General features: G+C 47.6%; 1 protein-coding gene across 6 annotated transcripts in view; it reads right to left on the reverse strand.

Moving 5' to 3' along the window:
* The window catches only part of NGEF (neuronal guanine nucleotide exchange factor), a 47819-nt gene that overhangs the window by 2743 nt on the left and 31157 nt on the right, over positions 1-13919 (reverse strand). For all 6 annotated transcript variants that reach the window (XM_026798040.2, XM_074547001.1, XM_005495117.4 and 3 more), the window contains 9 exons: positions 11762-11922; positions 11470-11622; positions 9357-9486; positions 8549-8623; positions 6522-6611; positions 4746-4909; positions 3588-3743; positions 1033-1112; positions 501-605 (listed from right to left, as the gene is read on the reverse strand). In XM_026798040.2, coding sequence (XP_026653841.2) covers positions 501-605; positions 1033-1112; positions 3588-3743; positions 4746-4909; positions 6522-6611; positions 8549-8623; positions 9357-9486; positions 11470-11622; positions 11762-11922 — 1114 coding nt within the window. The remainder of the gene's footprint in view (positions 1-500; positions 606-1032; positions 1113-3587; positions 3744-4745; positions 4910-6521; positions 6612-8548; positions 8624-9356; positions 9487-11469; positions 11623-11761; positions 11923-13919) is intronic.

Genomic DNA, 13919 nt, shown 5'->3' on the forward strand with positions numbered 1-13919 from the left:
GCTGGAGCAGACCCAGGTTGTCCATCCAGCAAAGAGGCCATCTCACCTGAGCAGCATCATGTGAGGATAACTGGCTCAAAGGATGCCAGCAGAAAGCAGGCACTGCTGCCACCAAGTGCCCTCAGCTGTCCCTGGAGCCACAGGAGTGGTCCCCAGCAGACATCCAATGTGCCTGAGACCAGCAGCTACAAGAGTACCCCAGAGAGCAGGATCACGTGGCTGTGAAGCAACATGAAGGTAACAATAGCTTATATCTGAAGTGGCTGTGCTAGCTCTACCATGGCCCATAGCTGGTGCTGGGAGGCCGTGCCAGTGTTGTCACAACTTAGGCAACCTGGATTGGCTATTAGGAGAAGGCAGTAACTTTCTTCTCTGGCTGTGATGCTGATGCCAGGGCCGCTCCCTGGTTGGAGGGAGAAACTCACAACTACCTGCCTGCAGCAAAGCCCATCCTTCTACAGTGACTCCCAGCCCATCCCCATCCCATCCCGTCCCCATACCATCATCTGTCTTGTCCAGGATGTTGAGAACATCAGCCAGTTCTAAGGAGAGCTCATCAGGCTGCTGGGCCACATACGGGTGGACACACTGGATCTGTGGGCAGTCTGCCAAGAAACAGGGCAAGAGTGAGGGATGGACTGGGATGGAGCCCCTTGAAGAACAGCACAGATTGGGTGACTGTAGCCCCATGAGCTCTGCACGTGGTCCCTCTGATCTGGGGAAGCCAGGAAGTGCCCCAGCCACAGGTACTGGGGAAGCAGCTCTTGGGAAGGGACCGGGTTCATGTCACCACCACCGTGCTAGCCATGGGCAGCCTGGAAGGGAGGAAAGTGCTGGTGAAGCCCAACCCAGGTTGGAGGGGTTGAGGTCAGGGCCAGGCCCAGGACAAGCCATAGATAAAAGGAGGGGAGCCCAGGGAGAGGGTTCAGCTTTGGCATAGGTCCCAGGTATGTGGCTGCACTGAGATCAGGCAGAATAAGGTGTCCTGGGGAAGGGGTGAAGAGCTCCCAGCTCCCATGCTGTGCCTCTTACCAACAAGTCTGGATGTAAATGAAACAAATTTGGTTCTCCGGTTTGGGGCTAGTGAAATCATCCAGCGCTTCATTTCACTCCTGGATAGGGGAGACAAACCAAAGCTGTGAACATGCAAGAGTTGTAAGAGCTCTAGTTCTCCTGCCCAGCCAGTTCTGGACTTCATGTTCCTCCTCCCAGCCTTTTCCTGCCTGCCCCTCCAGGGTCCTGGGTGCAGTGGTGATGCTGAGCCCCACTGCTGCACACCCTGATGGGATGTCACACGTGACACACTGCTCTGGGCCCTGCTGCACAGCCCTGGCTGTCCCCCACAGGCAGCACGGTCCCTCTCTGGGGAGGGTCCCTCTGCTGGCATTGCTGTCAAGAGCCAGCAGCAAGGTGGGGGCCTGGCACTCTCTGAGAAATAGCAAGCAAAGGCAGCTCCTGGCTGGGCTGCTCAACAGGAGCAGTTTTTCTGGGAGTTAAGCAGTTACAGGAACCATTTATTCCCGCAACTACTGTGTAGGAACATTTAAAGGGCAGAGCTGATTAATTCCCTTGCAGAAGAGCATTGCAGCACACCAAAGGTACCACTTGCTTGGCAACAAGACCTTGTTGGAGCCTGAAGTGAACAGCATGCTGCAAAATCTGGACCTGCAGTTGGGAGGGTGAAGATCTCACAAATGCTGGAGAAGACCCAGGCTTGGCTCCCCTCAGGCTTCCCTCAGCCTCATGAGGAAATGGGGCAGTTCACCTTCACATGCTCCAGCTCCTGCCTGGAGGACCAGCTGTGCTTCCCTCTGAGAGTTTTCTACCTTCTCAGGTGGTTTTAAAGCCTGAGCTTGACACACATGAAAAGCCATGGGAGTGCCTTCGGGAAGGAGAGGGGCCTAAAAGGGCATGTAAAGGACAAGTGCTGGCAGGTTGATCTGTAGGGTTGGGAATACTTTATACTTCAGGTATGAAGAACAATGCCAAGGACCAGTGGAAACACCTGCAGGTCACATCACATGAAGATGTGGGACAAGGGCCTTGGTCCCAGAGGAGCTATAACATGGACAGGTCAAACCCAGAGTCCTGCCGTGCTTGTGGCCCTGTCTGCATGCTGGGCCTGCACACACATCCTTACAGGGCTCCATGGATCTGCCCCAGTGCCCAGCTCCTCTCAGCCTGCAAGGAGTCCACCCACACTGCAGTTCTATCCGTGCAATGGACTGTGTCCAAATCAAGTGTCAGCTCCTGGCAGAGCCCACCCAGGGCATGAGCTGCAAGTTGCTACTGAGCAGCATTGTTGCAAGAGCTGTAGAAGAGATGCAGAAGTCTCTGTTTGGCTCCCACTTATCTCTCTAAATGTTCAGTTTTCCAGTCTGTGCCCAGTACTACCTCCATCATTCCTGCATCTCTGAAACAGCAGCCTTCAGCAGTTGGTATGTCACATTTCAGTGCTCAAGACCTGTTGGCAAGCCATGTTCTGGATCACATACCTGCTGTGGCCACCTAGAAGATGGGACAGGATGCAGAGCATGGACCTGAGACTGCCTCCCCTGAGCTGAGCAAATCCTGGCCTGGTTTATCATTTGCTGCACAGTCAAGCCTCACAGACGTCACACGTGTGCTTGCCCTGCATAGTGTGAGTGACATCTCTATTTTCAGCGCAGCAGAGCTGCAGCCATATGTCTGGGGAGAAGGTGCAGCTGCTCACTGTGCTGGGGACTCGTTATCCTGGTGCTGATGCTGTGCTGGTGGTGAGGGGCAGTCAGGGTGCAACCCCGGTGTTCATTTAGGAATATGATGATGAACAGCAGCCTGCTGACAGCAGACAACATCAACCTGGGGATGTGCATTGTCTCTAGGAGCTGTTTAGCTGGTGGCTGGAAAATGTGGGCCTGGTAATGCTTGGGTCAGTGAGAAAGCCATGCCCTGTGCTCCAAAACAACTGGGTCAGTGCTAGTACAGCTGAATCATTTGCCCAGCCTGAGCTTGTTGGAGCCTGAAGTGAAAAATCAGTGAGCCAGAAAATCTGTATCCAGGGAGACAAGGAGGCCCTGAGCTGCAGAAGGGCTGCACAAGACTGGCACTGGCTGTGGAGACACAGAGGAAGTAGCCTTTTCTCCCACCTTCACCCACAAACAGGAGACACTTTGCTCCACAGGGCGGGTCAGGCATGGCCATGATTCTTGTGAGTCAGTGGAGCCTCTGGAGTGTGTGAGTGTATATCCTGCTTAGTTTTACTTTCTGAACATGCTACAGTCTATAAATCAGCTGGGGCCTGTGGCCTGGTGCCTGGGCTGATTTCTGATCTCTCTGTCCCAGAACAGGGACTGCCTGTCTGTCCACCACCCCAGAGGCCTCAAATACCCCGTACAGGAGAGAAACCTGCCTAGGTGATGAGTAGCCTTGGGGCTTTCAGTAGCATCAGGGGAGTTATGCTGGGCAGAGAGGTTGGTAGGGCCAGCTCAGCTGCAGCAGTGGGATCCCCCCATGCCCATCCCTGGAAAGCCTGGACAGCTGGTCCCCAAGAAGGCAGGATGTAAGAGAGAGCACTGCTGAGTGATAGCAGGGTGACTGGTACTCACTGGGACGATGCCTTCAGCATGTAGCTGGCCTCCCGGTCATCTGCGTTCTCTAGCAGCCTCAAGATGAAGACATTGGCCAAACTCTGCCCCTGATCTTCTAACTCCTCTACCCGAAGAAGCCCTCGGGGAGCAGAGTCAAACACTTGGTACTTGTCCCTGGGAGAGGTAAGAGAGATGAGGTAAAACTGTGGTTATTGCAGGAGACTTTGAGTTCAGCCACCCAGAATTGTACTGCGGACACAGACCAGAAGCTGCTGCATAGAAGGAGGAGAAAAGGTGTCCTGCTGTGGGATGGGATGAGCGTGTGGCTATAAAAACCCAGTGCAAAGCAAGGAGCCCTCTCTGTACTCTGCCCTGGGCAGCCCTCATGGCCTGGAACAAGTTGCTTGCTCTGTCTGAGCTCCCCACGTCCAAAACACAGATGGCGCTCCCTCAAAGGGGATTTTGAGGCTTAATTCATTCCTATTTATGAAGTGCCTCTGTGTTTTCTGGATACAAGTTGCCACAGAAGCAAAACATTTCCCAGCGTACAGACACCGCGGCGACACGTTCATTAGGAACAGTGGACGGGCAAGATGCTCCCTACCAGTGGATCTAATCATGCCACAAAGGGCGTGCTGTTCTCTGCTGCTGTGTTTCACCAGTGTCTGCTTGCACAAGACACAGTCCTCAGCACAACAACATCCTCCTCATGCAGGTTACACCATGTCAAATACAAGCACTGGCCTCGGGTCAAAATTTATACCCCTCCCTGCTACTCTGACTTTCTAGTCGGCTTTTTTAGAGTTGTAACTGACTAAATCTGAGCTGTTCTTCAGGAAGCAATGAGTCAAAAATCACTTCTTGACAGTGTAACTCACCAGCCAATGTAACTCACTTCCACCCTGCAGAAACTGCTGGATGCATAGTCACCCTGCTGCCCTGGGATCTGTTTAACTCCTGTTGGCCATGAATTTTCAGCTGGAGAGAGCTGTGGCACCCATGAAGAGTCAGCTGTGCTCAAAGGTATGGTGACTACTGGAGGGAGGTGTACGTGTCAGGCCAAGGGATGTGCCTGTGCCTGAGGGACAGGATGGGGTCACAGCATGACAGGTTGGATAAAACTGGGGCAATGGAACTAATGAAGTATCCCGTGTACCACCTGAATTTTGCACTCACCCCGGAATTTGCCGGCAAATCACCAGCAGATCGTTGAAAAGGAACAGATAGATTTCTCTGAAGAGTTTCTTGGTGCGAAGAGTTCGTGATGTCTTTGGACCATTCATTTGCTGCAGTTCCCCCTGCTTCAGCAGCCAGCGCGAGTGAGAGATGATGGGTACAGACTAGAAGGGAGGAAAAGATGGCAAAGTTTAGGAAAGCAGCCAAACCCCATGGATTCAGGTAGTTATGATGCTGAAAGCACCAAGAGAAGCAAAAGGAAGGGTGGTGAACTCCCATCACCACAACTTGCACTGCAGAGGCTGGAGCAGAGCTGCAAGGAGAGGGCAGTGTGCTCTGCCATCCACACAGCCCAGCACAGCGTGACAGAGGTTGGATAGGGGTACAGCAGGAGCCCAGGGATGGACAGATATTTAAGCATGGCAATGCTAGAGTGCCAAGTACCGGAATGAAACAACAGCCTCTGCCCTGATCTCCCTCTGAGAGATCCTGTCACCTGGGCTGAACTTTCCTAAACAGCAAGACTGACTTTTAAAACCACAGATTTGGCCTTTTGGCTACAAAAAAACCAAGGTTAAGCAGGTTTCCTGTGGTTGGGTCTGTCCCTGTCAGGTGGAGATACCGTTCACACACCTATCACAGCATTTCTGCTGGAGTTTCAACACATATTGTGCTAAAACCAAGAAGCCCAGAACAAAGCACATCTTGCACTAGAAGAATACCACACTTCCAAATGACTGAAATATTGAAAAATACCTGTATAACTGACACTCTTTCTACCTTCACTCCCAGTGCTCATCACATGCATGGTGGTACAATCTATCTTTTCAACTCCTTGCACTCTTCTCCCCAGAAGAGCCCTACCCATGCCAGGTCCCAAGGCAGATCTGCTCCAGAGATGAACCAGCTCCTGCCTGTCATTACAGCCTCAGCTTTACAACAGGTGAAGGCAACTGTGTAGCCTCCCTAATCTACAACTGTCCTCTGGACTGTGGTCTAGCCCTGACACATTGATAAATTGCTCTGTAAAAACCAAATTTTTTGTTTTGGTTGTTCACGTACATAAAAAGATTGCTTGGAAGCTGAATATGATCCTTACAGTTTGTGGAGCAGACAGACCTGAGAAGCTTCTCTATAGCATTCAAGAAAAGAACTGACAACTTTATACTCAGCACTGGAATTTAATGGTATACATCTGAGATATATATATTAGTGTGTATATATATATATATATATATATATATATATATATATATATATATATATATATATAAACTATATATACCATCTGGTATATATAACTGAGATCTGATCAGATACCCTTAAATATTGATGTAGTAATTCCCTCAGTGGAGCTGAAACAGAGCAGCAGCAGGTATTTAGAGACTGTACACAACACATAAGTACAGAAAAGAATCAAAATGGTGGGGCAGTCTTTGGATATTTTTCAGTTTTAAAGTGTTTTGCTTTGTAGCTTTCATCGATCTTTATCATATTTTGTATGTAAAATAACAGCTGAAAGTGACCGGCTTGTTGAAGGGAGGTAAGAGGGCAGAGCCAGACCTGAGTGCTGGAGCAGGAGCACAGTGCACAGGAGAGGTGATGCCAATGTGTCCCACCTGTGTACGTGCACATCACACGGGCCTTGGTGCTGCCCCAGCCTCTGCAGCAGGTGTGCCCTGAGCACACACAGAGGTGCTGTGCCTGCAGCTGCCCCTTTGGAGGCTGTCTGCAAAGTGCAGACAGTGAACAAAAGTGTCCAGCCTGTGCTTATACCTTGATCTTGAATTCTAGTTTCTTCTGGATGCTGATCATCTGCTCTGTTCGGCTCATCTTCCGGACACCTTCATTACATGCTTTCACCACCTGGGAAAAGAGAGCACAAGGTTTGTCTCTGCTGGCCTTAAGCAGGTAAGTGATGATGGACAGCATGAAAAGGTCTGACCACAATCAGGTAAGTGCCCTGCTCTAACAGGAATCGACAAAGCCAAGCTCTTTTATCAGCATGGTGGGTGCATGTAAAAGAGAAGGGGAAAAAAAAAAACCCAAAACCTGAGCAACCAAAAAGCTCCCAAACATCCAGAAGGTGTTACAGGTGGAAACTGACTGTCAGAGGACATATTAGGTGGCTACATTCAGTTACTGAACCAGACAGTACAAAAGAGTGCTTCTGGTTGCACAGCAAAATGAACAGCTTGTTTTCCAGAATCTGACACATCATATATCTCATTTTCCCTGTTCCCAACACTTGGAATGAGGTACATTTGCAGTATCATCTTCAAGGAGAGAATGAAGCCAAACATCTTTTTTTCAAGAATGCAGAGGCTGTAGTTCTGCCAAGCAGCACTAGATGCCAGGGCTATGAAATGTCCTAGGGAAAGAGACATTCATCATACAGAGCCCAGCTGTGTTCTGAGTACAAACTTTTAACTGAAAAACCACAACCAACGTGCAAGCACTATGCTGTTACAGGGACCTTAACCTAGATGCCACTGCCTGTTTCATAAGGAGCAACTCTCTTGAGAACTGGCTAGGTAGAAAAATTACATTGGAGAACAAGCTCCACTTTGTGCTCTGTTTCTGCTACTTAAAATCTAACAGTATATCAGTAACTGAAACTGTGATCATCTCTTGCCTCTCAAATAGAAAGAGAGAAAACAAATGTACAGAAAAAGTAAGCATGAGATGGTCTCTGTTGCGTGCCTGTACCTAGCTGGACATTAGGTATCAGCTTAAACACTTACAGATAGGTGTTTAACTGTGCAAAAGAATTAGTAAACTGATCATGTGAGTCACTGATGACTGAATACAAACCCAGCATTTTTCCTTCAGCGGCTGTAGTCATCTGCATGCTGCAGGAACAGTCTTCCTCAGGCTACTGACTAATGGAAAAATAATTGGCTACCAGATGTGTCAAGAGGGATTCTGCAAATACTAACTCAGTGCAGAACATCCTTAATTTATAAAGTCCCTGTCTTTATCCCTAGTGATCTCCAAGCATACAGTTGCTATACTGATTCAGGGCAAATCCAAGAGCCTGTTCTGTTCTAGTGCTTCAGTCAGAGACTGCAGGCCCATCCCCAGGCTGATGTTCTAGCACAGTTTTCAACTTCTAATACTTGTGTTGAACTGCAAGACTTAGGAGATGTTCCAAGCTTCTGATGGAGAAGGGTTCAAACACTGTCCCAGCACATGCAGCTGCCACCTATGTCTAGACCATTCAGAAATGGAATTATCCTGTCAAACCTTATCAGGAACATCCCAGATGGGAAACATCCCACTGCCTTCATGGGGTTTTGTACCCATCAGTAGCTAACACAACTGAACACCACATCTACCTACCAGCTTCAGGGAAGAGGGCTAAAAGCTGGCTTGTGTACTTCATGAGGAAGCTGTTATTCTAGGTCAGAAGAAAAAGTGTGCTGTGTCGGAGGAGCCTGACACAGTTGTAGTGTGCACACACCTCTCAGTCAGATCCATCACCTTCAGCTGTCTGAAAACCATTTTGTGTTCCTGGAGACTCTAAAGGAAAACATTCTCTGCCCTTTCCTATGGCAGAAACACACATCTGTTGTTAGCAAGGGATTGGCTGTCACTGACATCTATGTGCAAGTAGACTAGTCCATCCTTCAGACTTCAGGGGAAAAACCTCTTGAAACACAGTGACAGAATTCAAAGAAACTGCTCCCAGACAGAATGTAGTCTGCAGGGGATTTTTACAGGGGCTTGTGTGTGTGTGTGTGTGTGAAATGGAACATGGTGATTTAACCTTAATGGCCCTCCATTAACTAATTCAAACTTACTGTTTCCAGTTCTTTATGTGCATCCAGGGCAGTGGATTCCCTGTCAGATTTCTCCTCCACTTTCTTCAAAATATTCTGCAGGGGAGAAAAGGCTGTGTTAATGCTGATCCCAACGTGAGAGCACAGAAAGGTAAAGTTTGCTAGCCTACAAATTACTTCTGGCCATCAGCCTAATTACAGCAAAAGTGACACAGCACAATGACTCTCACCTCTTAGTTCCCCTTTCTCGTTAAAACCTCTTCCCATCTGACCTTGTATCTAAGAGAAATATAACAGGTAGGTTCTTATTTTATAAAAATAAATTAATAAATAACTAGACCTAGCACTAATAGACAGTGATATTGGTAATCCCAGTGGGATACGACCATTTGGGACTGAGCTGTTTCCTGATCCCTAGAAGGATATTCTCCAGCAGTGTTTAGATAAGGTGGCAAAGCACTGGCTGACTGGTCCAAGCCATCGTGGTGTAGCATCCCTGTGTCATCCAGCTGCTCTGCATGTTTGTGTCACCATCCTAACCATCAGGCAGCTGGATTAATGGACTGCTGCTACCCCTTCTGGCAAAGCTCCTCCTCAGCTCTCAGCCAGTAAAAGCTATCAGGCAAATTCAACACTAATTCAGGGATGGACTCTGAGGGATTGAAATCCTTTTCCCATAGTTATGGTGAATGTCTGACTCTGTGGAAAGGCTTCAGCCAGTTCTAGGGTCACTGTGGCTGTGTCTAAGCCCCATTCACAGCTGCTGGAAAGGAAATTTCCAGAAGTGATCCAGAAGTCCTTTGTTAGAGAGAGAAGAGCAAAACTCTACCTGCACCAGCAGCTTGAGTCGAGTGATTCTTTGAAATGGCAGAATCAGGAAGGAAGAAAAGGACAAGCCTTTGCACTTGGGATCCAGCTCCAGCTGTGAGATCACTTCCCGAAAGGCTGGTTTGTCCTGGCTGAGAGGAGAGATAGAGAAGCTGAGAACTTTGAGTGCTACCCTGCCTGGGACTCTGGCATATGGCTGGTGACCCAAAAGCAGCTTGGTCCCAGAGACAGCATCTGCCTGGTCTCTCCCAATAGGAGAGAAGAGGGAAGGAGGGGACTGAATGCCTTTGGGTGTATTTTAGTTTAAATCTAAAACTATAAATAGTGTTGGGGGAGGGAAAAAATAGACTTCTAATGTACAAGCCACAGCAGTGCTCACATGTGTTCATATCTAGCTCAGCAGCATACACTGCGTGTGTAGGTGTATGTGAATGGGGTATGTGTCCAAGTAAATGAGTCAGAGGCATAATTATATATTTTTACACAGTTGGAACTCTGTGATAAGGTGAAATTCACACAGTCATAAGAACAAGACAAGCCACAAAGTAGCTCAAGCTTGAATATTCCTTGCTGCTTAGCTAGAGGATGGAAATCATAATCTGGCCTGAGAAGGGCAGAGGCCATGGCTGGGCCTTCCCTGCTGATGTCTGCAGGACGTGAGGGCAGAGCTGGGCCACAGACACAGCTGTGCAGAGCAGAGTGGTCCTGGCTGCCACAGGCAGACAAAGCTTCCTGGCAGCCATGGACTGAGTGAACCTGAGCAAGGCTTGTGCTGCTGGAGTCATGGCTAGTTTTGGAAACAGCATGGATGCAGAGAGGTTGGTAAGTGTGCAAAACCTGTCTGTACTGGGTGTTCCTCACAACATGTGAAAGAAGCCATTGGCAGAGTCCCTCCTTGCTGCAGCAGGTACCTGTCTGGCAGGGTGACTCACAGCAGAATGGAACTGCATGTGAGGAACAGCCAAATGGGGGAAACTGTGACACACCTCAGGCTTTGAGTTCAGCCAAGTGTTGCAAAATTCCTGTGCTAGCTGGGAGCCTGGGGAAGGGAGTCAGTTCTTTTCAACATGCTTTATGTATTCCTGCAGACAAAAATGCTGCCCTCTGAATTCACATTTAGGAGTATCTCATCTCCAACAGGTCCCTTTCAAGCTCAAGTAACCCAGCCTATTGCTGCTTTGCTTCTAAGTGTTTAGATAATGACTGTAGGCAAATTCTTTCTGCAGCTGTATTGCTCACCTCTGACTGAAGGAAACCCTGTGGTACCCTCTTTTTGGAAAGAACAGCAGGCCAAGCTCAATAAAGGCCCCTTAAAATATTTTTCCCTCAAAAGTTAGAGAGCAGAGAAATGAAAGGACTAAACATTGTTACCCTTGCCTGAACCAGCAGATGCTATAGAAGAAAATACAGTGCAGCATGTGCAATAGGCTGTCCTGAAAGAATCCAGGACATTGTAACTAGAGAAAAATTGATTCTTCTTCTCCTCTCAAAGACAAGCTTGTAGGGCACTCGTTGTTTTGAGCTTGTATCAGAGAATTCCTACTGGACCAAAAGATTGGCTACACTTGAAAAATACTACAAAAATATGTTGGATTATATCCTCAGGCCTAGATCTGTGTATAACAGTAGAATGTGAAGAAAATAGCTTTTTAAATTTTTTTTTCTTCTTTTAAGAAAATCCTATTGTTCTGAAAAAGAATAGTTATGAAATTAAGCAAAATCTAATGCCTTGCTGAGAAGGTTGGGAAAAGCAGTGGCTGTTGTTCTCATCAGAGATCTGTATTATGTTCTTGGCCTTCCATCTCTTGCCTCTACTTGCAGGTTAAAAATACGTGCATTACACAAGCATGTACATGGCCCTGCACGCACCATAAATATTTCCTGCAGTTGAGAAATGCTGGCTTTGAGTTTACTTGCCATGTTACCTGCATCAACTAATCCTTACTATAAAGCCTTTAATTGTGTTTTCTTTTTACAGATGCAGTGAGAAATCATGAAGAGGGAAACCCCATTTCTGTGCTATCTAGCCCTTTCTCATAAATACCAAAATTACAGCTAAATCTGTAGCTTGTACAATTTTACAAAATGGTGCAGCAACAAGTGCTAGAACTCACAGGAGCTGCTTGTAGGTTCTCTCCTGGTAGGTCTGGTTGGAGACATAGGTGATGTACACAGAGAAGTGATTAACTGTGTGCTGGTAGACAATATCACACACGTCCGAGATCACAATGTTCTCCTCCACTCGCTGCTCGAGGTCCAACAGGAAGCTAAATGAGAAAGTCAGCACCCCTATTAATTGTGACCTATCTGTCCCAGGCAATCCCAGGAGAAGTCAGCTCCTCCATCCCTCTCCAAGTGCAGTTACCTAAAGCTGCTGCTTTCAGTGCCACTCAGCAGCCAACTTACCGCTCGCTGACAGCCATGACATCCAGCACGTTGGAGAACAGGATGTGTGCCTCAGACTGGTGTAAGATCTTTTTCAGACGCTCATTCTCCATGAAGTGAGACACCAGCAGATTCAGACTCTTGTAATATGATGCTTCTGAAGTAACCAGCTCAAACATGGCCTGGGGGAGAATCCCAAAGACGGAAGTCAGCAGGTACCTTCTACAGAGCATTACACTGGGCAATAATGAGAACATCTGTGCTGCACAGCTATGGACCCTGCACCCACCCTGCAGGCCCAGGCTGCAGGGAGAGGTCAGCCCACAATGCATTTGTCACGTTTTGTGAGGAGACAGTGAGTTAGTCAGGGAAGTCTTCCTCCCACAACCATCAGCCCTGACCTAGAGGAAACACAGCTGTTACTGTCCAAGTGAGACTCCCTGGTCAGCCCTGGCCCTACATTTTTCTGCCCCAATTCACAACAGAACAGGACAAGATACAGTAGTGCCTAAGTACTATCAGAAATCATAAATAATCTCCAAATTTCAGCCTTTGCTTATCCTGGTAGAAGAGAAAACCCTGGTTTCCTCAGGCCAAGGATGTGGTCTGTGGAAGCAGAACGGCAAATTGATGGTTTCATTCAGAGATAAAAATCAGTTTAATGAGATGCAGATATAAAGTCTTCTACCTATTGCAAGTGCTGCAGGGACATTCCACTATTACCACTCAGAGATCCCTTACTCTCTGGGGGAGTGTATGTTGTCTCTGTTCAGAGGTAGATACAAAAGGTGTTTATTTACACAACTACTGTATCCATTAGTTGAAGTAAGATTAACTGAAGACTTTCACAGAGGTTCAACACAATGCTGTTAAATCCTTCAGGCATCTCTTGATGAAGGGGTGCCTTGGGTTCCTTGTCCTGGTGCCCATGGCCCATGCTGCCATTACTAGGAGAGGCAGTTGGTAGTTCAGTGAAAGTTTTGCTCCCTTGAATCTAAAGCTGCTTCAATGCTCCCTTTGTTCCCACAGCTCCTCTGTTGCACTCTGAGGGGGGGCTGGCCAGGCAGAGCGGTGTCAGAGCTCAGGGACTGCTTCTCAGTGGCTGCTGGGGCACAGCTAAAGTTGAGGAGGTCATATGAAGCCACAGGTACATGCAGTGGTTTTTGTGATGTGTACATAGAGAAATATACTCTGAATTAGCTGGGGGTCTGTCTTGTGGCTTGCTTGTTGTCTCTTTTTTATCTTTAAAGAAATTATTTGGATTTTTTCACTGATCAGTTTTTGGCCTTTTCCTGGAAATATCACTGTGCATCACATAAGAACTCGAGGTAGAGACCTGGGTTGTGTCCCTGACACTGTGCTGCACTCCAAGGTCTGGGTGAATGGGTTCAGAAGGAGGGACTGTTACTCAACCCAGAGATGCTAAAACAGCAGTCAGTTGAAGTGACATTTCAGCCCTTTGCAGGGTTGGCAGCCTAGGAAATGTTCCCAGTGGGCACCCAAGTCCAACAAGTGGTTTTCTGCACCAGAGGAGGAGATTGTGCCTGCACAGCCCCCAGTAGGGAGACACAGCAAAGGGTGTCTATAAAGATGAACTTAGTGACCATGGAACAGACAGTGTTTAAGAAATAAGAGAACACTGGATTTTTTTCAAGGCCAGATTCCTTATGAAAAAAGTGCAGGACTATCAGCTCATCTTTTCCCAGAAGCTTTACCCAGGCACTGGGTGAACCTGTGAGAGAACCTCTCTCTTTCTGCATGACTGGCTTAGTCCTAAATGTAACTTTTCCAGATTTACCTGTACCTTTTTATTTGATAAGCGAGAGAGGTGGAAATAGGCAAAGATATACAGGATGTGTTAGGATAGCTTGTCCCTTCCAGGTATTCTGGAGATTGATACCTCCAATCATTTTGCACTGCAGCTTTTCAGAGACTCCAAGTCAGGATTTTTTTCTGCCAAGTCTGACTGCAGAATCTGTGTTTGCTGTTTGCTGTAGTGGAGGGCGCCACACCTGCAAGGGCAGGTCCAGAATGCAGGCTATACTAAAGAAATAATGAAATCCATAGCGATAATATCTGTCTTGTTTGTTCCAATGGGGACAATAAAAAAAATCACTTTCCATGATACTTTTCAAGCATCCACTCCTCTTCCAGTCAAGTTTCTTGTTTTGATGCTTAA

This window comes from Zonotrichia albicollis, chromosome 9 (assembly GCF_047830755.1).
Source record: "Zonotrichia albicollis isolate bZonAlb1 chromosome 9, bZonAlb1.hap1, whole genome shotgun sequence".
NCBI classification, from domain to species: Eukaryota; Metazoa; Chordata; class Aves; order Passeriformes; family Passerellidae; genus Zonotrichia; species Zonotrichia albicollis.